The sequence below is a fragment of the Canis lupus genome, chromosome 24, assembly GCF_011100685.1.
Source record: "Canis lupus familiaris isolate Mischka breed German Shepherd chromosome 24, alternate assembly UU_Cfam_GSD_1.0, whole genome shotgun sequence".
Taxonomy (NCBI): domain Eukaryota; kingdom Metazoa; phylum Chordata; class Mammalia; order Carnivora; family Canidae; genus Canis; species Canis lupus.
Window position 1 is genome coordinate 9,772,421 of NC_049245.1, and position 27,302 is coordinate 9,799,722.

Genomic DNA, 27,302 nt, shown 5'->3' on the forward strand with positions numbered 1-27,302 from the left:
ACTACCTGAGGCTTGAGGTCCTCACCTGTGACATTTTTTCAATTTATTTATTTATTTATTTATTTATTTATTTATTTATTTAATTTTATTCATTAGACACACAAAAAGGGGGGGAGCGCAGAGACACAGGCAGAGGGAGAAGCAGCTCCATGCAGGGAGCCCGATGTGGGACTCAATCCCGGGACTCCAGGATCACGGCCTGGGCCAAAGGCAGGTGCTAAACTGCTGAGCCACCCAGGGATCCCCTCACCTGTGACATTTTAAAAGGGTGGCTGAGTTTATTTCCTGATCCAATATCTAGCACAAAGGAAATGCTCAGTAAGCAGGCATTTCACACTGAAATGGGACCCAGTGGCCTTAGAAGGGGCAGTTCTCATGTTTTCTTTGGCTCTTCCAGCAGATCTGGGAGCAGAACTGCAGGGGGCATGACAGGAAGTGTGATTTAGCAAGGCTGTGGGATGAGCTCGGGGCCTTCCATTCAGTAGGTGCTGGATTTGGGACCATGTTCCCAGTACTGGCCTCTGTTTATCCCAAACTGTGCACACAAGAAATGAAGTTAGACTCTGAATTTGGGGAGAGGCAGTGTGTTCTTCTTTTGAAAGAACGAAGGCAACTGTTAGTTGGAGTGGCTTCCTTGCCTAGGAGTTGGTGAATACAGACGTCCCAACTCTAATATTACCATTACCAACCAATGGCAGCCTACACATCATCCTCTGTGTGTGGACTTATATGTGCCAAGGGGCATTAGACTCATGACCTTGTAGGATGCCATCCAACCTCACTACATCATTTATTTTTTTCCCTTCAGTTTTGTGTATTTTTAGTACTTAGTTGAAAATATATTACACATAAAGAAAATAACGTAACAACTGTTCATTACCCAATGCTCAGACTTAACCGGTATTAATATCTTGTAGTATATTTTAGGTTTCTTTTTTTTAAATACCATATTTCCTCTAATGTTTTCCACTTTTTCCACCTACTCACTGTCATCCATCCTCAGGTGTAACTGTTACCTTGAAATTGGATGGTTAGCCTTCCTGTGCATAATTTAGTACTATTACCTATGTTGATGTCCACACATAATATAGCATTGTTTTGTGACTCTTTAAATTATTGAAATTGTGTAAAACTTCATATATCCATTTGCAATTTACTTTTTTACATATTATATTTTTATGACACATCTGTGACAGTAGGCATAGCTTTAGATCATTTTAACAGCTGGATAGTATTCTATCTTAATGCATGGTTTATTTGGCCACTCCTCTGTTGGTAGACAAGTTGTTTCCAATTTTTGACAATAGAAAGAAAGCCCTCAGGAGTGAAATTGGTGATTTCTGCTATATCCACTTTACAGCATCCACTGTACTAGGTATAGTCAAATTATCCCCATAAGCAATGGCAATAAGAATTTCTGTTTTTTCACCATCTTGCCAACACTTGTTATCGTTAGACTTTTTTCCCCCTAAATAAAATGTGGCAGCTCTGATTTATTAAGTACAGTCTCTGTAATTAATCACATCCTCATCTGGTCCCATCGTATCTATCACTTTGTAATATAGTCATCTGAACTAGTCACCCCACTGAACCATTCATTTATGACAGGGTTCCTGCTCCTTTTTTGTGTCTCCAGCATGGTGAATTGTGACAAGCACACAGCAAATGCTCAGCACACATACATTGACTTAAATCTAAAGAATAAAAATATCAAAGAATGGTTAGTGTAGGGATAGAACCAATATTGATCAAAGAACCAGAACCTTCAATCACTCCTGGGTAGAATGTCAACCAATAACTTTGGAAAACCCTCGGACAGTATCTACTAATACTGTGCATGCCTGAGGACCTGTTAATTACACTCCCAATAGAAATGTGTCTATATGAGCACTAAAAGACACACCTGAACTGTTCACAGCAGCGCTGTTTGTAAAAGCTCCAAACTGGCAACCACCCAAATGCCTGTTCATGGCAGAAAGGTAAATAGAAACTTGCGATACTGGACAATGATGAGAATGAATGACTGATAACTCCAAACAGCAATATGGAAGACTCACACAAAATGATGTTGAACAAAAGATGCCAGACCTCAAGGAGCATATGTCAGAGGACTCTAGCAACGTTCGAAAATCAGGCAAAACAAATCTAGTGTCATGATATTGATTACTTTTGGTGGAAAGTGGGTGCTGACTGGAAGGTAGCATAGGAGTGATGGTAATGTTTTATTTATTTTGTGTTGAGGTAACATTTACATATGGTGAAATCCAATCTTTCTATAAGTGGACAATTCATTGAATTTTGACAAATATATATGGTTGTGTAGCCACCACCATAATCGAGATATAGACCATTTCATCCCAGCGAGTTTCTTCATGACCCTTCAATTATTTCTTGACTTTGGTCATGACTGTGTTCACCTTGTGAAAATTCACTGAGCTACACATTTATGACATGTGTACATTTTTCTGATTGTACGTTATACATCAATAAAGTGTTTATTTATTTATTTATTTATTTATTTATTTATTTGAGTATTCAAAACAAACAAAAGGATTGGCCCAAAGAATAGAAGTTGGCTACAAAAACGCCAGTTGGGTGGCAAAAGGAATGAAAGAGGAGCAGTGAGGAAGGCAATTGGAATGGTACAGGGTAGAAATCTTGAAGAAGAGAAAACAGAGAGTGAGTTTGCTTTTATCCCAAACTTCAGTTTTTTACATTTGCTGATGGTGAGTGGTATGAACCAAGCTTTATCTCCCTAGAACAGGATCCCTGCTTTCCTCCTTTTTTGTTTTCTCTTCATCATATCCTGTCATAGTGGGAGGGAGCACTCAAGAGTTGCTTCATGGAGGGCTTTTTCCTGAGGTCTGGAGAAGGTGGGCCTTGACTTCCACTCCATAGAGTCAGTCACCAGGTGAGGATCGTAAAACATTCTTGAAGAAAAATCTTCCCTCCACAGCAATCAGCACAAAACACCTCATTCTCTTTTGACTGAAGGAATCCTAACCATGTGGCTCTGGGGCACGAGGCCCCTGGAAATCTCTTCCTGGTCTTGGCTGGTCCCTGCAGGGGCATTTGAAGGTCCCTGGGGACAGGTGCATCAGTGGTGTGGGTCTCCCCAGTCTTGCCCTGTATAAAGACTTCACTTTAGTTATATTGACAACAGGGGCAATGAGTTACCTTAGGAGGTCCAGAGAGGATTTTGTCTTGGGAAATCCTGGCTTTTCTCTTTGCTTTTCCCCTCCCTCCTTCTCCATCTGCTAAGCTTTCCAAAGATAAAACAGAACAAAACCTGCGCTGGGTGTAGAGGGGTGAAGGAGGACAGAGCTAGACAAAGCAAAACCGCATGTCTACTGGTGTGAAATCTTGAAGTGGTGCTTGTTAAGATCTGCTACTGCTCCATTTCACTAAGGAATTAAAGGCATACTTCATTTAGGCCATTCCCTTCCATGGCAAATAAACCTAATATGTAGTCATGACCTTTGAGAAAAATAAACTTAGCTGCATAGAGAAAAAAATTCCTTTTTTCTTTTTTAATAGTCAGGCTTGAAATTTTTATATCCTTTGAGTCATGTTCTTGAAGCAATTGGCTGGTTAGTTCAAGAAATGTTACTTTCCCAATTCAAACATGACATTTTGAAAATCATCCATGAATTACATGCCTCAAGAATGAAAGACTTTTCTGTGCCGTTTGAAAGTTGTTTTTTAAGTTTATTTTATTTTTTTTATTTTGAGGGCAATCATGAATATCTGTAAGGGCACATTTACTATTCCCAGAACAGATAGAAAATTAGCAAAGTTGTAAAATTCTTACCCAGCTTTGCTTTTGCAGCTGTGTTTCAATCCAGCTCCCCTCCTCCCCGCCAATTCCCCAACCACCAAAATGGTTGAAGATGATGTTCTTTTTACCATTCTAGGCAAGGCACTGATCTTTGTATGTTGACTTTCCAAACCTCTACATGGAGATGGAGATAGAAAAAAGCAAAAACAAAAAACAAAAACAAAAACAGAAAACCTAATCATCTCTAAGCTTTGTTCTTCTGGTTCAACAAAGAGTTGCTAGTCTCATAAATTTGTTCCTAAGATGTCTTACCTTCTGATCCCAGAAAGTGCCTCTCTTCTTCTAATCCTGTATGGTAAACCAACACTAAGCCTCAGAAAAGCAATGGGCTGTAAGCTTTCTGTCTTAATTTATACTACTGTATTCAGGATCTGTACACATGGATGTATGTTCCTGAGTATACCCACCCAGTAATTACTGCGGCAAGCCTTTAATTAGTCTAAAATAGTGCAGGCATAATGTGACAACCCACACATTTTTCCATTGGAAACTGTAAGTGGATGACAAAGGGAGAACCCCATCCTCTTCTCTCCCCACACATAACTTCCTGTGAAGCTTTTTCATGATTTTGTATGTCAGGCCAGAATCACTGCTCAAGGGGGCATTGATCACCGTCGCTTAATTAGAACAGTGCTACTTAAAGCGTGGTCTGTGGAGCAGGGTTGGTTTGTAGCCAGCAAGGAGATGAATTCAAAGATTAGGAGAAGGTGTTCAGCAGTTTTTAGAGGTATCTGGAAGGGTCATTTTCTGTCTGCTGGACTGGATCAGTTTTCAGAAAAACTGAGGGTTTATAACTTTGGTTTGTAAAAGCTCAAAAATCTAGTAGAGTGCCAATCTCTGGTCAGTATGAGATTGGCTTTTCTTTTTTGGTAGAGCTATCACCAACAGCCAAGCCTCATCTCTGCAGGAGCATGATGGTAATGAAAGTAAGCTTATGTTTGAATAGCATTCAGTAAGTATTAAAACATAAAGTTATGTGTTGGTTTGGGACTCCCCTGGAAACGAATCCAAAGAAAATGATTGGAGCAGGTAGGACACTGGGGAGATGATTCCAGCAAGCAACAGAAAGAGAGTGGGGAAGAAACACAAGGATGGGAAGAAAGCCAATAGATAACATGTTAGCAAGCCAGTTACCCCTGTGGGGGCCTGGAGCTCAGTCCCGATGGAGCTCTGAGAATAGAATAAAACATGCTTCAGAATTGCCCCACTTGAGAGTGAGGAAGCTGGAGTATTCATCCACATAGTTCTGCTCAGTCGACTGTTAAGTGCTCTGAGGAGCACTGTTAACTCCCTGGCATTTGAGTCTGTTCCTGTGCAAGCCGAGGAGCCCCACTACCCAGAGAGAGTGATCAGGCAAAGGCTTACAGGAGCTTCCAGTTGAGAGCTGGGCTGGTGGACACAGATGTGTAGGAAGTGTGGGAAGTGCCAAGAGGGTTGTGCCAGTGATTAGGTAAGACAGGTGGTCTTAGCCAATTGATAGATAGTAAACCGAGGACGGGTTAGCACTACAATGCACTGGTAGGAAGATGGTGAGGGGCTGGGAAAGCCCTTTCTTCTTTGGTCGCTTGCTTTGGGCCCATCCAGAGTCCTGTCCGCTGCCTTTCACTCCTGCCTTGTGTAGCCAGGTGGTCTACCTCTGTGGCAGACACGGGCTGAGTGCGTACATAGCCTATCTAGGCTTCCTGCACCCCCAAAGTCCCAACTAAACTCTATTTCTCAATTGTCCTCCCAAAAGAGTGTGGCATGGAACAGAGCTGTGGAGATGGAGTGGAAATGATGTACAGTACTTCTCTGCTTGACCTATGTAAACCTTTATGCTTGTCCTGCCTGCTCTTTACTCAAGTAGACAGGAATAGAGCTGATTCCCAGGACATCCCAGAGAGTCACATCTTGAAGACGGCTGAGCCACAGTATAGAAGGACCCTGGACCCCTGGGTCATCACTCAGAGGAAAGCCACTTGACCAGAAACATACCATAGATTTTTACTGTCTTAAGCCACTGTGATTTTAAGGATTACCCCTTTTAAAAAAAAATTATTTATTTATTCATGAGAGATACAAAGAGAGGCAGAGACATAGGCAGAGGGAGAAGCAGGCTCTTTGCGGGAGCCGGATGTAGGACTTGATCCCAGGACCTCAGGATCACGACCTGAGCCAAAGGCAGACACTCAACCACTGAGGCACCCAGGCATCCGGATTTTGAGGATTATTTATTACAGCAATTAGTATTTCCATAAGTAATACAACATATGTGTGTGATCAAATTTATTTTTCTTTACATTATCTATCACTCTTTCAGATTATGTGCTTACATATTTTTTGGCTGTCTGCTCTTCAACAGGAAGACTTGGATTTGTATACGATTAAAACTCTGGCCTCTGGAATAGTGCCTGGCAACTAGTAGGTGGTCAGTATATAGTTGCCAAATGACTAAATACCAATGTCCAAACTTCATTGCACATGGTATCTGACAGGCCCCAGGAACTTCGTGGTTCTTGTCTTAGTTAATTCTCATAACAACTGCATGAGGAAATGGAAATCCACAGGGGCTGATTCACCTGTCCAGTGGAACACAGCAGGCAAGTGTGAGACCCGGAACTGGAATACAGGCAGTTTGCATCAACCTTCAAATTCTTCAGCTCTCTGCACATTGCCTGACATCTGCCCGGTAAGGTGCTAGGAACTAGGGGTGTAGAGAAGCACGGGATGCAACACCCACCTCTGAGGCCCACCCAACAGGTGACAGCATAGGGCTTGCCTGCAGGAGGGAAAACAGGTCAGTCTCTGTTCTTCTAGAAATGTCGAGCTCTGTTACTGACCCAACTGGAGCAAGGGCTCAGCTAGAGGAGCAAGCATCATCTTACAGAATGACACAGCTGAACAAAATATGTAGAAATAAAGCCAGATCCTCTGTGCCCAATATGAGACACCATAAGGATTGTTGCAGGGGATTCGGCCGACTTGAATAAATTGAGTAAAGGCAGAGTGAGTTAGAGGAAAACAAAAACCACACTGATCCTGTGAGTGTTGCAAAAACTTAGGAAGAGAGTAGAAGAAGGGTTAAGGTTATGAATGTGGGCTTGGTGATTGGAAAGAACTGGCTTCAACCAGCTCTGCCATTTATAGAGCCTTAAGGCTTTGGGCAAGTTCACTAACCTTGTTGGGCTTCTTTTTCCGGTTAAATGGATGTGATGCACTATGCCTGCTTCCCAGGGTAAAGGAAGTAAGTAGCCCAGAGGCACAAAGTGTGTGATCAGGAAAGAGTGGCTAGTATAGTACTTATTCTGATCCCTAATGTTAGACTGGAGAACTTTAATCTCCTGGCCACTGAACTACACAGAGAGAAACGCTCTGGAGACTATAATCATGGTGGACAATTGTACTGGGGCCAAAGAGAAGACTCCGCACGTTCAGTCCTCTTCCTGAACTTTCCCATGTGCAGCCACTAGAGGGCCCTGAGCATCTCTGTTTGCCACTCACTATTGGCTTGCTCACACATGGCACCCAAGAGGCCCAGAGATTATTAGAAAAGGGGGTCTTTCCCCAGGGAGAAGCAAGGGAGCAAAAAATTCCATGGGAGGCCTTTGTAGAGCACTTGCTGATGGTCCTATTTACAGGAACTTCAGGTGAGGTTGTAGGCAGCCACTTTGCTGCATGCTGCTGCTCTTAAGCACAAGGTCCATCTGCAAGAAGGGAATTACCTGGGGTTACCCTGGGGCCAGCTTGAGCCCCTGTGCTGGAAAAGATTGCCTTGTCTTAGTTGATACCTGAGCCGAGGGGTTCTGGCTTTCTGAGCATCACTCATTGGCTTTGGGACTGGAAAATAGCTTTTCCTGATAGAGGCAGATCATCGTTCACCAGATTTCCAGAGGTGTGGCACTAACCTGATGATGTATAGGAGACTAGGGATGTATTCTGTATGCAAAGAGCTCATGGGCCCTTGCTTGCCCCTGATTCACCTTATCTTCCAACTCTCATTTCATTAGGTCAGCAAGGTCTGTTATGAAAAGGCAATGAGGGGATCCCTGGGTGGCGCAGCGGTTTGGCGCCTGCCTTTGGCCCAGGGCGCGATCCTGGAGACCCCGGATCGAGTCCCACATCGGGCTCCCGGTGCATGGAGCCTGCTTCTCCCTCTGCCTGTGTCTCTGCCTCTCTCTCTCTCTCTCTCTCTGTCTCTGTGACTATCATAAATAAATAAAAATTAAAAAAAAAATATTAAAAAAAAAAAAAAGAAAAGGCAATGAGCCCATTGAAAATACTGCTCACATCAGTCATTCTCACTTTAGTAGGAAAGAGCTCTGTTCCTTTTCATCTTCTATGATAAATCCTTAATAAAGACACCTTAGGTATAGCTCCAAAACTTACCACTCTTGTTCCTCTGCTCATCACTCTAAACATGCGGCCTTTAGTAAACCCCAAGCTTCTTCCTCGTTCCTTATTTTTGTTCTTACTTTTTTCTAACTTCAAATGCATCCACTTCCCCCTCCCTCTTTGCTGCTTTATGAAATTCCACTCCTCCATTTGCCTCAACACGTACTTCCCTGCTTCCTGCCTTTTTTCCCATAGTTTTTTGCGCTTACCCTTAATAAAACATTTATCAGAGGGTGTTATTGTTGTCCATTTTTTTCTCTCATCACTCAGTTGAGCTTCATATGTGTTTCATCTCCAGTCTCTGCTTGAATACCTGTCCCTACAGGGAACTTGCCATCTCAAAGGCAATGCAATCCATTGCAACCAACACTCTTTGCAGAAATAGTCTTCCTATTATTATTAGAAACCAAATCTGTTTCCCTGGTAAATAGATGTATTGATTCTCTCCTACCAGTTCAGGTGCCTAAAACTCCTTCAGATGTCAATAAGGCTTCTCATGTCATAATTAGAAATAGCTCTTAAATATAAATGTTCTGAGAAGGGAAATGCATAGGTAATTCACTCTAAAGTGTAAATAATTGATAACAGCTTTTCCAAAAGAACAAATATTATTAGGAGAACTTAAGGGTGGGATTAAGAATACCAAAGACACCACCAGGACACCAACAATTTGATAAAATAGAAAGAGCATTAGGCTAGGAAATGAAAGATGGGCCCAATGTGATATATTTTTCCCCTCTGAGTTTTGGTATTCTCATCTGGAAAAGGAATAATCTGCATGATGAGTAGTTCTACTTACTTATGCCATTGCAGAATTTTGTCTGGAAGCAGCCCTGCTGACCTGGACCATCTCTCTTTCTCTTTCTCTCTCTCTCTCTCTCTCTTTTTTTTTTTGGTTGGGGGGAGATAGGGGAGAGGCAGAGGGAGAGGGAGAGAGAGAATTTTAAGCAGGCTCCAAGCACAGCACAGAGCTCAACTCAGGGCTCAATCTCATGATCTAAGCTCAAGACTTGAGCTGAAATCAAGAATCAGATGCTTAACCGACTGAGCCACCCAGGTGCCCCTCACCTAGACTGCCTTTGCTCTGGCCTGCTCTTCCTTGCTCTTTCTTAGCTCTGAGTGTGCAAAAACTTACCTGTGTGTCAGGTTCAGTTCAGCCTCCTGGGGCCTGGGTTGACATTCTTGGTGCCAAAGATGCTATGAGTTATACCACCCATCATTGCATCAATCAGTGAGTCTTTTATTCCCACCTGGCTTGAACCTTCCTCTCCCCTGCCTTGAAGCCCTGGGCTACCAGGGCTCTTTATGGTATTTGCATTATAAATATTTGCAGTTAACACATTTATTGCAGGTAACACATTTTATTATGATTTTAGTATATATTCTCTTCTCCTGGAGTTTTGCAAGTAAAGATTGCATAACAACAAACTCTTTATTTGTCCTAAGTTCCACACTACAGAACCAGGTCATATCACAATCGCTTGATGCACAAGACTCAATGACTCAATAAATACTTTACAAAAATAATGTAGTTTTTTTTTCGTTTCTTAAAACATAAACAATTAGGATTTTCTAGACTTGAGTCCTCCTACTCTTTCTATATGTATTTACTGGGAATATATTGGCGGAGTAAAAAAATGTTACAATGGTATTAGACTAAAATAGATGAAATGAGGTCCATGTTCTTTTCCCATTTATTTTGCTTCTTTTTTTCTTTGGAAAAGTGCTACTACCTGTTTTTATGTCTGACCTTCCTGCAGCCTTCTGAACCTACTAAGACATAAGCAGAACTTCTGCCACTCTGAAGCCTTTTAGTAGAATTATAGCGTTATGCTAATATTGGCCTTTTATTTTAAAGCCTATTTAAAATCAGTCCTCAGATGTGCCCCTAAAATACCCGTGTGCCCCGCACCCCCTATCCAATCTTAGGCAAGGGCATTCGGGAAGCCGAGACTCCAGCAAGGTGCCTCATGACTAAAGAACATTTGGTTTAAAGTGGGTGTTTTCTTGTTTTGATACACTTCTGTTGAGTTACTTAGTTAAAAAAAAATAATTCCAAAATTCCCTTTCTCTCCCACATCCTTTAGCCCCTGTCTGAACTCTCACAGAAGTGATTAAACAGTTTCACAACTCCAGCGAAAAGGTTATGCTTAAGTCACATTCATATTAAATAAGTTATATATAAAAACTGCATATAACGTTTACAGCTCGGTCTTTTCCGCTTTGCTTCTCTAGGAAACACTGGATCTGGGTGCGCATCGAATCCCACCTGCTATGGCTTCCAGGTTCTTCTTCTGACTCCTCTGTCCTCGTCCTGCCGCCGACATCTCCCCCCCGAGGAATTCCAAGGAGCTCCAGGGGCATCTCGGGTGGCGAGGTGGCTTCAGAGGGCAGCCACTGGGGCCTGGCGCACACCCCTAGCGTGATTGATGAAAAATGCCCATGTGGTATATACACCTAGACATGGATGCGGGTAGGCGCACCTCTGCCCCGGCGACATCAGTGCAGTGCGTCTGTGTCACATATACCCGAGGTGGCATCTCCTTAGTACTCCCTGGCCTCTTGGAACTGCTTGATGTAGTCTTCGTCCGAGGGGCTCTCCGTGCACTTCTGTCCGTTGTTGGGAGGCCGCGCCTCGTTGTATCTGCTCCAGTCGCCCTTGCAGATAATCCAGGGCAGGACGTCCACCTTGTAGTGGAGCTCGGCCGAGAACTCGGTGCTGATGAGGTTGGGCGTCCCCGCGCCTTTGCCCCTGGTGATGAGCTGCATGTTGTCGCCGTAGCAACAGTGCTGGGCTGCCAGCGTGGTGCTCTCCAGGGACAGCATGGAGCGGATGCAGTAGCGGGCCGTGGGCTTGTAGATCTCCAGCTTCTCCTTGGGCCCGCTGGCGTCCTTCCAGCGGAAGTCCTTGCGCTTGATGCGGTCGAAGATGTCCGCTGTGCTGTAGGCCACCTCGGTGGGGTAGGAGCAGGGGCAGCTGGGCAGGTCGTTGATCACCTTGTGCATGTACTTCTGTAAGAACTCACTTTTGCAGCTCATCCACCGCTCACAGCTGTCCGTGTCTGAAAAAGACCGCAGGGACACCCTGTCACCACGTGCAAGACGGGCAGCTGGTTAACACTGAAGCCAAGTCCTGCCCTCCCGGGCCAGCCCCTGCGGTCGGGGAGCCACCAGCCCTCGGTTTGATCGTATCCACCACCACCACCACCACCCCCTGGAACTTGGGAACTTTATTCACCAGGCAACTTCCCCGCTTTAGGCTATGAAACATTTCCAGACGCACAGAAATGTAGAGAGAAGCTACTTCAGCAGTGACGACCTGTATGCCATCGCCTAGATTTCACCAGCACAACTGCTTCATCTGGTTTGTCTTCTGAAAATATATGATACTGTTATCCCTGAATTTTAGCAGTCATCTGGGGAAGAAACGGGAGGATATGGGGGAAAACCCCACTCTCCCCTAGAACAAAATGAACAATAATTCAGAGGGCAAGTTTGAATCTCCTCTTTAAGTACATGGTGACAAGGGAGAAGTGCCTCAGAGGAGGATGGTGGGACCAGGTTTTATTTGTGCCACTCCATGACTGGTTTAAACTAAAGCTGATGGCCTAATCTCTTAATCGTAGGCACCAGAGAGTGACAATCACTGTAAGCAATCCATGTAATAAGATGCCTCAAAGAGGAAGGGGCTGGTGGCCTGTGTTTAGGGAACTTAACGTCTAGGCCAGAGGCTATGGACCTCTAGTCTTCCAGCCAGAACCTGCCCCCATGAGATTGTTGTATTTGGATCTTATAGAATTAAAAATATGTTGAATTAATTGCCAATTAATTAATTGTTGGCTTCATTTAAGACTTAGGTGATTGCAGTTTATTAATGTGGATTCCTGGTTTTATTTGAAAAACCAAGGAATGTTTATCTGGTCCTGCACTGCCTCATGGGAATGGCTGGACCCAGGAGCAGGCAAACAGTGACCATTGGTGAGCAGAAGACATCTGCTGGGGTTGTCTGGGGGAGGGGAACACATTCGGTGTCACAGGAACAGGCGTTATAGGGAAGGAAGTAAGGCTGTTGGTGTCCGATCGTGGGGCTCTTCAGTGTAGTTTAGGCTTGTTTGGAGGACACTAAGGAACTACTGATAGTTTTTGAGGGACAGTGAGCTATTGGCCAAGTGGCACAGTAAGGAGGATGTATTCAGTGCTGCTATCAGTGGTGAGAGTCCAGGTGGGAAGTGAAGGAAGAGGAGGGATCAAGGGTGGTCAGAAGGCTGCCAGGCCTGGGTGGGTTTGATGGTGAGGGAAGAAAGACATCAGAAGCAACTTCCCATCTCTGACCCAGGTGCCTGGGAGGCTGGTGGTGCCCTAAGAGGCAATCAAGTGGCCAGGATGGGCGCGGTTGGCGGGCAGTTTGGAGGAGGGCTCGGGCTTCTCTTCAGTGGAATGAGGACAGGAGAGATAGGGCATCTCTCAGGGGCTCAGAGAGGCCTGGCCTCAGATGAAGAATATGGGATCCTGTGTTTGGTGGCCTGGGATTGAATTCCAGCTCAAGCATCTAGCATACTGCTCATGCCCTCATGTAGGTGTTCTCCCTCACTGTGCTTCAGGATTCTCATCTCTTAACTGGGGACGAAAAGGACGCCTGTGTCCTAGAATGTGATGAGGATCATGCTGAAGGAAAGTAGGGAGCCCACAGCATAGGGTCCAGGGTACGCTGCCATTGGGGGTGTGCTAGGGCTCCATTTGGGCCTGAGCTCTAAGATTCCACCCCTGTGAGCCCCTGACCGGACAGTAGTGACAGAATGCAGGCTCCCTCCTGGGAAATGTGTGTCTACAAAGCCAGTGAAGGTCTCCTTTGGAGGGCATGGTCTTCAGAAACAATATTCAGTGAAGGCCCTAAAAAATGGCTTTTCTGTTTCCAGTGTGGACGGTCATCATAATTCATGTACCTGTAGGATATACATTGGCTTATTTTTACCTATCAAACTTTTGTGGGTCTTCAGTGTGATGGACATGCTCCAAATGCTTTGCAAATATTAACTAATTTAATTCTACAATAGGTCTGTCAGTTCACGCTGTCATCTCATAACATTTTATAGATCAGACAATGGAGATACTACAAGGGGGACAATGACCTTGTGCAGCTCAAGCTGTGTCCCATCTCTGTGAGGAATCCTCTGTTTGTCCTTCTCTATCCTCATTCCATGTTTTTCCTTGCCCTGGAAGGTTGTCCTACATGGACTATATCAATGGGCTCCCTCGAGCCCTGACTTCTCTTTGGGTTGATCCCAGGGGAGGACCTGGCCAGCGACCAGGGGGAGAGAAGAGAGTGAGGTCAAAGTATTTGTTCCTGTATTTCCTCCCTCACTGTTGCAGGTTGGCCACATCCTTCTGAGAGCCAGGAGTGCTGTCAGGCAGCCCTCTCCACACATTTTTTCTATGGGTTCTAGTAGCCACTCCTCCCCCTGGTCCCTTCAGGCCAAGGGTGTCTTTCTATCCTGTTCACCTCTTTGCAAACAGACCCTAATCCAATGCTCCTCAATAACCTGATTTCAGTATGCTGTGTTTGCTCCTGCCCAGAACCTGATTGATACCCATTCCCATTCATCTCAGTTGGCTTTGTGCAACTGGAGCTATCCCTCTGCAAAAAAGCAAGCAGCTGCCTGTCTGTAGGGTGTATAGTATGGGCAAACCTGAGAATCTCTCTGCCCCCAAAGACAACCTTTGTTGCTCTACCATTTTATGTAAATTTCCCACATTTAATCTTTCACTATTTTTCTTTTTGGTGGGGGGAGGGAGTCACATGCATTATGTTTGTAGAAGGCTCCTACTAAATGTAGTTCGTATGTGTGAAGGATGGAGATGGAAGTCCTGGATCACAAAGAATTTCTATACTGCCTCCTGTTTGGCTGATGAGGTAGGGTGGAAGTGAAAAGGCCAGGAAAGAATTTTCGAGTAGCATGAAGAAATGTTGCAGAAGGAGTCTCATCTTTCAGCAATAAAGAATTGCATCCTAAAGCACATGAAGCTATTTTTAATATATTTCTTTTTTAAAAAAAAGATTTTATTTATTTGTTTGAGAGAGAGAGCACAAGCAGAGGGAGGGGCAGGGGAGAAGCAAGCTCCCCACTAAGCAGGGAGACAGATGCAAGGCTTGATCCCAGGACCCTGGGATCATGACCTCAGCCAAAGGCAGCCACTTAACTGACTGAGCCACCCAGGCGCCCCATCTTGGACCCGAGTAGTCACTTTCAATTTGGCTTGGTTCACATTTATTGTGTTTGGTCTAGTACTTTCTAGCAGATAAGTAGCAGAGTATGCCAAGGGTTTACAAAAAATTTATGTGGTAGAGGGAGGCAGGCATAATACTAAGAAAGTTCCTTTTCCCTTCTTCCCTTGGGGGAAGAACTTTTGCTACAGAACTGAGACCAGCATTTCCTGACTTCTTGGGGACACTCAGTGAGTGCTACCAGAGGGGATTCCATGGGGCCTGAGGCCCCATTTGAGACTGAATCCACGCTAAGGGAAGGGCAGCTCTGTCCCACCTCTTGCCCCGGAAGCTCTGTAGCAAGCAAGGCAGACACAGAGGGCACTCTGCTCAGCCTGGTGAAGGAGGCATGGGACTGCTCTCTCTTGCTTGGCGTATATTCAGTGAGCAAAAAATATGTTGAGAGAACTGGACCCCAGAAGAGGAAAATGAAACATTTAAATGGATCCTAGGATGGGATGGCACTGCAAAGGCAAAAGGAATCTCCAAAATATTAAATCAATATTTGGATTTAAAAAAAAGAGGGGGAAAAGATCTCCTTACCAACTTCAAATAGTTTGGTGGCATTAAACTCCTCACTTCCCGCAAGCAGACTCACTTCGGTGGCAGCTGTCCTGAAGGTGTCTTCAATTCCTAAACACAGACAAGAGCTCATTTTCCCCTAGTTATATGGAAAAAGTTACCCCCTACCTCCCCAGCAAATAAAGAAACAAATACACCTGAACAAAGCCTTTTTTGTATTCATTACTACTCATGGGTAGGAATTTGCCAGTGGAGGAAACAGTAAAAAGCAGGTAGTAGAGCATAAAATATATTAAAACCCCAGATACCATTTGCAGTATGAAATCAGATCCAAATGTGCCTGAATGAGTCTTAAGGAACTCATTCACTAGGGCCAGGAATGGGGTTTTGGGTGGTAGGGGACACGTGTCTGCAAGGCTGTCTATCTGGTGGTATCAGGGTGACAAACTGGATTAGAGGCAGTGGTTAATATTTTGTCTAGTGGTCAAAACCAGTTTTAAGGACTGACCGACTGGGTTCCAATCATTACTAACCTGTAACCTTTAAGCCACTTAAAATTCATGTGCCTCAGCTTTCACATCTGTAAAATGGGCAGAAATGAGTGCCCCACCTCCAGAGAGTTAAACACATTCTAATAAATTACGGGTAAAGAAAGCACCTACAGGAGTAAGTGGTAGGTGTTAGCTGATAATTTTCTCAGGAGTATTTTATAGCTCATTTTGGTGATGCAGCAGTTCATAGCTAAAGAGCAGATATCTCACATTCTAGGACTTCCAGCACCACCACTGGTGCTTCAAAGAGAATAATCTGGGCTTGTCATTACTTGCTTTTGCTCTTGTCATTACTTGAACCCAGTTTGTCTCATACTTCCTGGTTCCCCCATCCTCTCCCAAACTACCACCCCATCCAGGCTTCCCCTACAAAACAGAAATCCTGTGCCAGCTGAGGCCTCTGAGGAGGCCAGAGTGGTAGAACATAGTAGTCACAAGGTCTGACTTGATTTTCTTTAAGGGGCTCCCTCTAACTTTGTGTGAGGTCTCTTGCACTTATTTGTAGGGTTGACCTAGGAGACAGATTTTTTTCAGTGTAATGACTGCCAGGCCAGGGAGACTGTCGGCTCCAAGACTCATTCCTCTAAGGCTGAGAATCAGCAAACTAAATAAAAGAGATCCTGTTAAAGAAAAAAAAAAAAAAAGTCCTTCATGTTCCAATGAAGCCCTGAAAAACTGGAAGGCCCAGGAACAGAGAGGCAGAGAGGATGGAAGGGTGGGGTCAGAAAAGAAGAAAATGTATGAGCAGGGCTGCTGGGCACACTGCTCTAGGTGGTGAGAGAAAATGAGAAGGAAACATTCAAAATGGTGGTCACCAGGTGGTAGACTTGGATCTGAGCACTAGCTTGGGAAAAGAAAACAGCAGGCAAGCCCCCAAGCCTTGACACTAAATGCTGTCTGTATCCATGAGTGGCTGAGCCCCATATTCCTCCTCCTGGTGGCAGAGGAATGGTGTAATGGTGAACATGGACTCACCCAGGGGGCACCTGGGTGGCTCAATCGGTTAAGCACACTGTCTGGATTCAGATTCAAGACTGATCTCTTGCTGCTTGAGTGACTCATACTAGTTAACCTCATGCCTATTTCAGTAGCTGTCAAGTGGTACAGTAATAAACCCCTACTTCATGAAGCTATTGTAGGGATTAAATGAAATAAGCCCTAAGAAGACCTTAGAAATTTGCTGGATACTTAAGTCCTCAAAAAATCCTATTCTCCATGATCTTCATTATCATTTTATTTTCTTCTTTCATCTTCTTTCTACTGTCCTTCTCTTCGTTCTTCATTGTCTTCCTGTCTTCCTCCTCTTCCTCCCTCTCATATTATTATTATTTATGGTTTATTTCCACCTATCTAAATCCCATCATATCAGACTTCCAACTCAGCTTCATTATGATGATCATGGGAAAGATCAAGAAAAGTATCTTGATGGTTGCTCCACTTTCTGAAATCCACCTGCATAGCTGACATGGAGCCAGAATTTCATGGAGCTTGTTAAATTCAGCCCCATTTTCTACACATGCCATTTGCTAACATGAGCACGTCCTATCTGATCCTTCTCTCCTCTCAGAAACCTTTTTGCTCTTCCACTTCTTTTTTGTTTCAAATCTCAGCCTTATGATCTGACAACTGAGTTCTAGGAATAGAAAAAGGAAGTCTGGGGGCACCTGGGTGGCTCAATCGGTTAAGCGCCGAACTCCTGATTTCAGCTCAGGTCGTGATCTCAGGGTTGTGAAATGGAGCCCCGCATTGGGCTCTGTGCTGACTGTGGAGCCTGCTTGAGATTCTCTCCATCTTCCTCTGCCCCTCCCCTCACTTGCACTCTTTCTCTCTCTCAAAAAAAAAATAAATAAATAAATAAAAATAAAAGAAAAAGGAAGTTTGAGGGTGTGGGGCTCAAATTTTCCTGTCTCTGAAATATCTTTCAGATGAAACCATTCAGAATGTGCAGTTTTTTTGGAAGAACCCTTTAAGCTGATATTCTTTTTTTTTTTTTTAATTTTTATTTATTTATGATAGTCACACAGAGAGAGAGAGAGAGAGATTGGCAGAGACATAGGCAGAGGGAGAAGCAGGCTCCATGCACCGGGAGCCCTACGTGGGATTCGATCCCGGGTGTCCAGGATCGCGCCCTGGGCCAAAGGCAGGCGCCAAACCGCTGCGCCACCCAGGGATCCCTAAGCTGATATTCTAACTGGCAACGGAAGCACATGTAAAATGTAAAGTTATAGGCCAGGAGTAGGTAAATTTTTTGTAAAGGGTCAGAGAGTAAATATTTTAGGCTTTGTGAGCCACATGTGGTCTTGGTTGTGTATCTCTCCCCCACTCTTTCTCTTCTTTCTTCTTGACCCTTTAAAAATGTGTATGCCTATAAAAACAGGCCACACTTTGATACACAACTGCTATAGAGAGACACAATTATTTTTTACCCCCAATTCAGCCTCTTACCAAGTTTGCAATTAGTTTAGTTTTTAAAACACTGACAATGCAGTTTAAAGTAATAACTAACTGGGGGCGCCTGGGTGGTGTAGTGGGTTAAGCAGCTGACTCTTGATTTTGGCTCAGGTCAGGGCCTCAGGGTCCTAGGATCAAGCCCCACAGGGAATCTGCTTCAGGATTCTCTCTCCCCCTCAATGCCCTTCCCCCAACCCCCAGCCACTTGTTCTCTCTCTTTCTAAAGCAAATAAATAAATCTTCAAGCCTCTCATCTTAACTTCCTTATCAGACCATGAATGTCTCTCTGCATGTGTCTGTCTCTTCAAGGCACAACAAATCCCACATCAAATGCGCAAGTTAACCAGGGTCCCTTCTTTAAATTAAACATGTACACTGTGCCATTGTATTCTTTGTCATGGCCATGGGAGTTGTGCATAAGACTCAGAAAACCCATCTTTTCAACCATTCAGCTCATTACTCATCTCTTATTGTTTCAGTCTGGTCAGAATTCTTATTAGGGAAATGGTTGTCTTTTTAAAACTTATTTTCTCTAAGGTTTACACATAAATGGAGAACTTCCCCTTGAACTTGGAGCCACTCCCCTGCATAAACCCACCTGGGCAGTTTGGACGGTCACATGTCCTAGATTCTGTTGCGGTACATGCGTAGCCACAAGACCTGGTCCGTTTCTGGTTGCCGTTCCCACAGGTGACACTGCAGACAGACCAAAGGCTCCAGTCACCCTCACCATCTGTGGAATCTGGAAGGGAGCCAGGGATATGGTCACCAGCCTCGCCCAAAGAGTCCCCAAATCCCCCTTGTCAAGCAGCCTGCCAGTTGTCTTCTTCCATCGTTCTCACTGTTGGAGGGGACCAGATGCCAGCTGGAGTCAAAAGGCTTGTGGCTCCAGAGTTCATTTTAGGGATTAGCTTCGTGAGAGCAGGAACTCTCTCTGAGGTTTTGAGCACTGTGGTGGTCAGCACGTGGCCAGGCCTGACCCCTAGAAGGTGCCCAGTAAATGCTTATCGAGAATGCGCACATTTGTAGAGTATGGGATCATAGAATACCAGGTAGGTAGTTTCCAAAGATGACCACCATCACTTCCTTCCATCCTTACACATACATTCATTGAGAATGAAAGCAAGAGAGCTTATTTTCCCTTCTCTAAAATCTGAGCTGACTTCAGCCCCATGAGGCCTGAAAGCTTCCGACTTTCACTTTGGGCAATCCAGTCACTGTGGAAGAAGCTGTGGCTAAACCTGTGAATTAAGGGCCACCACATGGAGAGAGAGGAGGTGCATGAGGGGCTGCAGGATACTACACATGTGAATGAAGCCTTGTTGAACCTTCTAGCCCTTCCCAGTGGACAGCTGAGTAGAGGAGATGCTATTAGGAGTGTAGCAGCTGCCTCGTGGGGTGCTCCCTGAACTTCTGAACCACAGGATCATGAGAAATAATAAACTTCTGTTGTTGTAAGCCACCGAGTTCTGGGATGGTTTATTATACAGCAGTAGGTAGCTGCTACATAATGGCAAAGCTAGAAACGATCCCTCCAGGTCATCACTTAATATCCATCCAATGACTACTTACTGAGCCCCGACTATATGCCAGGCACAATTCTAGGTATATGGGAAATATGACTAAATAAAATTTCCAAAGATTTTTGTCCTCATGGAACTAATATTCTAGTAAGAAGAGTCCAAAATAAGTAAGAAACAAAAAATGAGTAAGTTACACAGTATATTAGAAGCCACTAAATGGTATGAAAAAAGAAGTAAAAAATGAGTGGGAAGTACAGGAAGGGAGACAGAACATGAGAGACTCCTAACTCTGGGAAATGAACTAGGGGTGGGGGAAGGGGAGGTGGGCGGGGGTGGGGGTGACTGGGTGACAGGCACTGAGGGGGGCACTTGATGGGATGAGCACTGGGTGTTATTCTATATGTTGGCAAATTGAATACCAATAAAAAATAAATTTACAAAAAAAATAAAATAAGAGAAGTTGATCAAACTAGGAAGGCTTGGGAGTGTGAGAAAGATTGTTGGTATATCATCAAAACTGAATTTCTCTTTTTAAAAGTAAAGAAACTAAGTCCTAGAGTGACTGGGGAGAATTAACCCAAGGTCATAAGGGTAACAGGAAGGAAAGTTTGGGTCCTAGTATTGAGCACTTGATCTCTACAGCCTGACTCCCTCAGCAGCCTCTTTACTCTATAATAACTTCTCCTGGTTTTTCCAGATCGTCCTACAGCCCTGGGGCCTCTGCCAGTACCAAGCTTGGGGCTATAGGTATGTGCTTTGCCGGGAAGGGGGTCCCCTCTGTTCATAACCGGTCGTGGTGATTGTTATTATGTAGGCCCGGCAGGAATGTAGTCCACACATGTTTCTACCTGCAGTGTGGGCTCTGTGCCAGCCTTCCAGCCTGTTGTTTACATGGTGCTCACTCTGAACACTCCTCAGGCAAACAGAGGGCCGTTCTGGCTCCTCAGCCCTTTAAATGGAGCTGTGGGGTGTGGGGTGTGGGGGGGTGTTGGCTGTTCATGGTTGTGTTCTCATCCCTAACCCAGAGCAGAGAGTTTGCCCACACCTTGCCTGCCCTGGGGCCCCCATCCATTTCTTCTTTCTCCCCAAAAGGAATCTTTCTGTTTTTTGATTTTCTTCTAAGAAATGGTTTTCTAGCAACACAGCCAAGCCAGATGTTTGAAATGACTGTCTCGTGTGAAGGAGTTGGGCCTGTCTCCCCAGGTCAGCCTCTTCATCTCTCCCATCACTTACTAGGCATCAACATGTAGAACTGGAGAGACAAGTTGCCCCCAGAGGGAGAAACCACCCGGGTAGGTGCAGCTGCTACTACCTCCAAGACCTCTGTGGTCTGGTATCTCTTGATAATCTCCCTGAGAACATCAGAGATATGCCTGGGACAATCATGAGATCACACTCTTGTCAGTGGGAACATTCAGTTGTGGTGGGTTATATGTACACCCGAACACACTCAGCCACACCCTACATGTACCACCAAGACCAGATTTGTTGAAGGGAACTACAACAACAAAAAGTCACAAGTAAAGATTGTAATGTTGTTGGACTCATAAAGGGGGCAGTGGGTCAGTCAGAAGAAGCTTATTAAAATCACTTAGGTAGAGTTCTTGTCATCTATATGGTGGGTACATACTCCAGTGATGCCAAGTGGTGGCTCATTGGAAGCAATGGGACCTCAACCATCTAGAAATCTCTAGTAACCTTTCGTTACTGTTGTAGTAATATGGGGAGAGAATTTGGGGAAATATGCTTGAACTTTGAGATTTCAGCATTAACCCCGCCATGAGGCTTATATTGGAATCTTTGTGCAAGGTAATTTCTGGTCTTGGGCTCTTGGATCTAAATTATTGAATGTTAATACTGAATCGGATTATGTGAAAAACGGCTTCCATAATTCCTCTCCCCGTATCTACCCTTTGGTTACTCTCCTTTCCTGTTGACCCCTGCCTGGGCCATGTGACTTGCTTTGGCCAATGGGAAAATAGCAAATATGATGCAAACAGAGGCTGGCCAAGTGCTTGTGCATTAGGATTTGTCCTCTTGCTGCAGAGAACTCTTCCATCACTATGTGAAGAGCCTGGGCTGGCCACCTGGAGAGTGAGAGACTCCAGCCAGCCACCGCAGGATGCCCAGCTGTCCAGCTGGGGGCCCAGTGCTGAGTGAAGCCATCCTCGACTATCCAGCCCCAGCCAAGCCAGCCCAGAGTTGAAGAACAGTCCAGGCAAACTGCAGATTCTTACGAGAGAACCCGTTTGTTCTTTTAAGCTACTCAATTTGGGGGGGTGGTTTCTTAAACAGCAAAAGTTAACTGTTACAAATATACCATAAAAAAATCTCCTTAAAATATGCTTTCTAGGTGGCTAGCAGACTCTGGAATAATGAAGGGTTTACTATCCCAGTAAGTGGTTTTCTTTAGGTTTTTATTTTAAATGCTCACAAAGTCATTTATTTTCCAAACTTAAAAGGTGGTCCCTCAAAGTCAGGCACAAAATAGTTCTGTAGCCACATGGCTCATCATTTCTATTAGGCTAGGAATGAAATGAAGCCACCTCCTAGGGCAAGGTGTATATGTCAGCTCATCCCCCTGAAGGCTCCATAGCATACTGTTTCAGATGGATGTCCCAGGAAAGACCCTCCTCTTGGGGAATCTTTATTTGTTTAATGTGTGCAAAGGACAGAAGGCTTTGAGGGCAGTATTCTTTTCTGCTTTAATAAAACAAGTCTGTTCTAATTTGCTCACCTGCCAGGGAACATCGCTCAGAGCAGAAAATGAGTATGACCAGCAGTAATTGCCAAGGTGACAGTGACAGTTAAAAAAAAAACAAAAAACAAACAAAAAAACAGTCCTTATGACAGCAAAGAGCTCAGTGAGGGAAGAAAACAATCCACAGTGTACTGGACTGAGAGCTGGGTTTCAAACATGTCATTTGAAATTTTAAGGTAGTGATTAAACAGTATCTGGGCAACTGGAGTGATTTGGGTCCTGACTTGGTCACAGGCAAGCCTCCACCACTAATCTTAGATGAGAGTGGCTGCCAATTATTGAGGGCCTGCTTTAACCAGCTTCTCCATCTAAACATACTGATTAAATTCCTATAATGATTCTGTGGGTAGGTGGAAATATCTGCCTTTTATGGATAATGAAACTAAGGCTCAGAGAGGTTAAGGGTCTTGCCTAACATCACACAGCTCAAATCTGGCAGAGCTGGGATTAGATGTGGGGTCTCTCTGTTCCAGTCGTATGCTGTTCCATATCCTGGTACTCCTGCAGCTTTAACTCTGGCTCATGTTGGCCTCTTTTTTTTTTTTTTTTAAGACACCCACTTATGTGGCCATAATTCAACATTGCAAAGAAAAGCCTTGACAAAAATCACTGTGAAATTTATTAAAATAGGACCATGACCAGTCAGAGGATTGCAAAGAACTGAGTCCCAAACCCAGGTTACAGTAAGCAATGCCTATCTGATTTCATTATGCGGGTTATTCAGAACATTTTTGGGAATGGTATACTACTATTTGACAGAAAAATATTTATTTGGACTCTTTCTTTGTTCTTGATGATACGTAAAGTATCTCTACAGAAGGTATTTAAAATGTAGCATCTCAAATCCAGTCAGGAGTTGAGCCAACTCATGGTCTCATCATGTTTCCACAATCATGAAGTAGGTCTACCTAACCTCTATTTTGTGTTTTATAATTTATTCTGAAGATCCCATTCTAGTCTATTTTTTCACCTAGGTTTGTTTTTTTTTTTAAGTACTCTTTGGTCCGAAACATTTAAATTCTTTTTTTAAAGATCCTAGCTTTCAAAATCTGAGATCAACACCCTCCACAAAGACCAGTTTCCTGTGGCAGTATTAGCACGCCCCAGACAAGGCAGCACATACCAAAGTACAATGAGTGGCGCTGCTTTGTCACAGCATGAACCCCACCTTCCCCGGCCACCTGTTCTCTCACTGTATCCATCACAGCATCCAACATAGAGACAAATACTTACAAATTGCTTAATAGTTTTTTGTTGATTGAAAAAAAGAGCATTCAGCTCATCTGATGCTGCATAGAATTCTGGAAATCACACATCCCTTGTGAGCCTGTCAGAGAAGTAGTCATCATTTACTCATTTTGCATGCTATTGAGCATTTACAACAGAGTCTTGCTACTCAAAGTGTGGTCTGAGGGCTGGCTGTGCCAGCTTCATCCAGTGCATCAGAAGCTGCATTTGAAAAGACCCCTAGGTTATTTGTAGGCATGTTAAAGTCTGAGAAGCACTCCTTTGGGGGTAGTCAGAGGAACAAATTCTTCTTTACAAAGTAGCAATCCTGATACCTACACTCCAATGATGAGGCAGTTACTAAGAGATACTCCAAAATCATAAAATACAGGAGTTTCTCCAAGGCCCAGGGCTGCTGGAAGGTCCAGATGAGGGACATTCCATAGGTATTCTAGGCCTAGAAAGCTAGGGTGAAGGTGGCTGAGGCCGTTACAGTAACTATTCTAGTACAAGTAAATTCTTTCTTTAAGATTGAAATGGACGATGTTCTTAATGTTCATGAATTCAGCAGTGTCTTCCGTAAGGGTTTTAGATGCAAAAGTTGTTTCTAGTCATGGTCTCCAAACTTTGGTGAGCATGAGAATCACCAGGTGATTTTGGTTGCAAAAAGAAAGAGACAAAAAAGCAGAGTGAGACCAACTCCAGGTCTCACTCTTGGGCATTCTAGTTCAGTAGAAGGATGGCAGCGTCTCTCAAACTGGGCTGCATGCTGGAGCCACTCATGGAGCTTTTAAAAACTGATGCTTGGGCCCTACCCCCAGAGATCCCAATTTAACTGGGCTGAAGAGAAGTCTGGGCATTGGGACTTAAAAAAATTACTCAAGTGACTCTCAGGAGCAACTAAGGCAGAGAACCGTTGCTCTGGAATAGTGGTGCTCAGTGCACTAGAGCCCCCTGGAGGGCTTGTTCAAACACAGATTTGGGGGACCCATCCTAGAGTGTCTGATTGAATAGGCCTGGGGTTGGTGCCTGAAAATGTGCATGCCTGTCACAGCTCAGGCCATGCTGATACGGCTGATTGGGGTTCACACCTTAAGGACCACTGGTATAGAGGGAAGGGGCTGGGGCTGGGATTGGCATCTTCAAACATGCAATCAAGGGATTCTGATGTGGAGGGTCTGAGCTCCATTCTTCAAAACAGTATTCCCTGTGTGTGGGGCAAACAGGTTAAGCCAGAAACCTGTGACACACCAGACTGGCACCCAGGGATCCTCTGTGTTCCTCTTGCTTAACATCACTGGACTTTTCCTTCCATTTATGCCTTCCAATCGAAGTACGCATTTCTAGAACATTCTACTCTCCTAAAGGATGTGCTATATATATATATATTTTTGTTCCCCAGAAAGGCAGAATAACAAAGTGGTTAAAAGAACAGACTCTGGGCTCAGACTGCCTGAAATGAATTCTAGGCCTTGACCCTCAAGGAGAGATCAAGTTGCTTAACTTCTCTAGGCTTCAGTTTTCCCATCTGTAAAATGGGTACCCGCCCCAGGGAGCTGATTAAACAAGCTGATATATGTGAGATGCCATGAAGAAGGCCTAGTGCATGGTGAATGCTATATACATATTGGTGACTATCCCTTGTCCTTTCCCTTGGAAAACAGATAAACTGGACCTGGACTTCTGGGAAAGGGGAGGTTTTACAAGCCCCCTGGCTGGAAGGACGGTAGGAGTTCTCTCTTTCTGCTCCCTTAGCATTTGATGTGTATCTCTACAATGGCACTGTTTTCCTCTATCACACAACTTTTCTCCCTTGTCCACAGAGAGGTGAGATCCTCTTTTGGGAAGGCCTGCATCTTTCTAACTTTTGGATTCCCAGAGCATAGCATGGTGCCCAACACAAGGCATGCCTTTACAAAACGGTCGTCCTGTTTTGGAAGTTGCCTAGTATCATCTCTTAGTGGCAGAAGTGACTCTCCAATATACAGCTGGTCTTTCTACTGAGAAATGGAGGTAAGGGTGAGAGTACAATGGTGTGAGACAAGTCATTCCCATCATACAGCATTTGTTTCTCAGGCTGCTGGTGGTGAAGCCACTAGAACACCATCATGATGGAGGCATGTGCATGACATCAGATATTGTTATTAATACTGACTCTGGGCAGACTCTGATCCCCCATGAAAGCTTGCCAGGTCTCTTTCCTCTTCTTGCACACCCAGGATGTGTTTCCCAGCTTCCTTTGCATCTAGGTGGGGCCATATGACTAAGTGTCACCAATAGAGTCTGAGTGGACACGATCGGATCATCTCCAGCCTGAGTGGTTAAGGGCATGTGCGCCTCTTCCAGGCTGCACCTGTTTCCTTGGCTGCCAACTGGATGCTGAGCTTCCAGGGCATACCCCAGGCCCTGGTAGTTGGTGGAGCTCTAAGATGAAAGGAGCCTGGATCCCTGAATGACTGAGTGGAGCTGAATTTCCCTCAATCTGTCTCCCACTCAACTCAAGTGAAAAAGGATTTTTCATGGGAAACCAGAAGTCCTACTTGGCATCTTAAAATTTATTGGTGGGGAAGCCTGCCTTTGACAACCCATGAAGCACAGACTCCTGTGGATTCCCAAGGGCTGCTCCACTGCCAATGTCAGACATAATAACATGGCTTCCTGGTCAAAAGAAGCAGCTGGACACTCCTCTTTTTACTAAGTTGATTTTCAGTATGAATTTTTCCAGTAAAATATACAAGGAAGTCAATTTGGTGATTTCTTCATTTTTAGAAATAAAACTGAAATTTGGGGGAGAAAAGGTAGAACCTCAACAACCCCTAACTAAAAAAAAAAAAAAGATTCTCTCCTAGGATAATTGGTATGATTTAAAAATTATAGTGTCTCCAGAAAAATGCAGCTGCTGGTGCCTTCTTGGGGCTTCCGTGGAATAAAGTCTTCATGAGGTATGCCTCACAGAAGACCCGAAACCACACACTGTAAACTGGGTTTGGCTTGACTCCGTCTCGATTAGGTCTCGTCATCCTCATTTATTCTCCCCAATTTTATGTCACTGGGTGGTAAACTCACCATATTCTGGCTGCTCTTTGGCCTCAAAAGTCCGGTGGCCTGGGGCTGGACGGTCCCACCCCCTGGGGGGGTTGAGGAAGTTGCTGTCGTCTGAGGTACTGTCGTACTTATAGTCTTGATCCCCGCTGTTTGCCCTCGTCAAGGACAAGGACCTCTGCCACCAGGCCCTCCAGTCAGGGGATGGGACTGACCAGCTGGGCTTATTCTCCGGGTGCTGATCTTTATCTGCTTCAGAGTCAGGACCATCCACCACCTCTATGGTGACCTGAAGAATTCAGAACAGGCCAGAGTCAATGAGGAGTCAACAGCCTCCAAACTAGACACCCTCAGAAGGATGTCTAAGAGAGCAGAGGGAAATGATGGCTGCGCCCCTCATTAAGGAATGCTGAGACTACATGGTGCAACAGAATGGGAAACACCCAGAGGTGGCCCAATAGACCCCATGGCCAGATAGGACTGATGTACATGGGCCTCACACTGGGAGGTCATCACTGGGGCTCCTGATTCACTGATGACTACACTGCTGGGAAATCTTTAATTCAAGGAGTAAACGTCCTCCCAAGGTGACACAAGAATAATTACAATAAAATCAAACATTTACTGAGTACAGTAAATGTTTACTGGCACAGACTTAGTCGATACCAGGCACTGCTCTAAATGCCCTGCTATATTAATTTATTTAAACCTCATGCCAACCGTATAAGGTTGGTACTATTGATTGGGTCCTGTG

General features: G+C 44.5%; 1 protein-coding gene across 2 annotated transcripts in view; it reads right to left on the minus strand.

Moving 5' to 3' along the window:
* Positions 1-9,550: 9,550 nt before the first annotated feature.
* ISM1 (isthmin 1) overlaps positions 9,551-27,302 on the minus strand; it is a 71,443-nt gene continuing 53,691 nt past the window's right edge. For both annotated transcript variants that reach the window (XM_038571590.1, XM_038571591.1), the window contains exons 3-6: positions 26,573-26,837; positions 18,594-18,737; positions 15,015-15,104; positions 9,551-11,271 (exon numbers count right to left, since the gene is read on the minus strand). In XM_038571590.1, the coding sequence (XP_038427518.1) occupies positions 10,754-11,271; positions 15,015-15,104; positions 18,594-18,737; positions 26,573-26,837 (1,017 nt within the window). In that variant the 3' untranslated portion in view covers positions 9,551-10,753. The remainder of the gene's footprint in view (positions 11,272-15,014; positions 15,105-18,593; positions 18,738-26,572; positions 26,838-27,302) is intronic.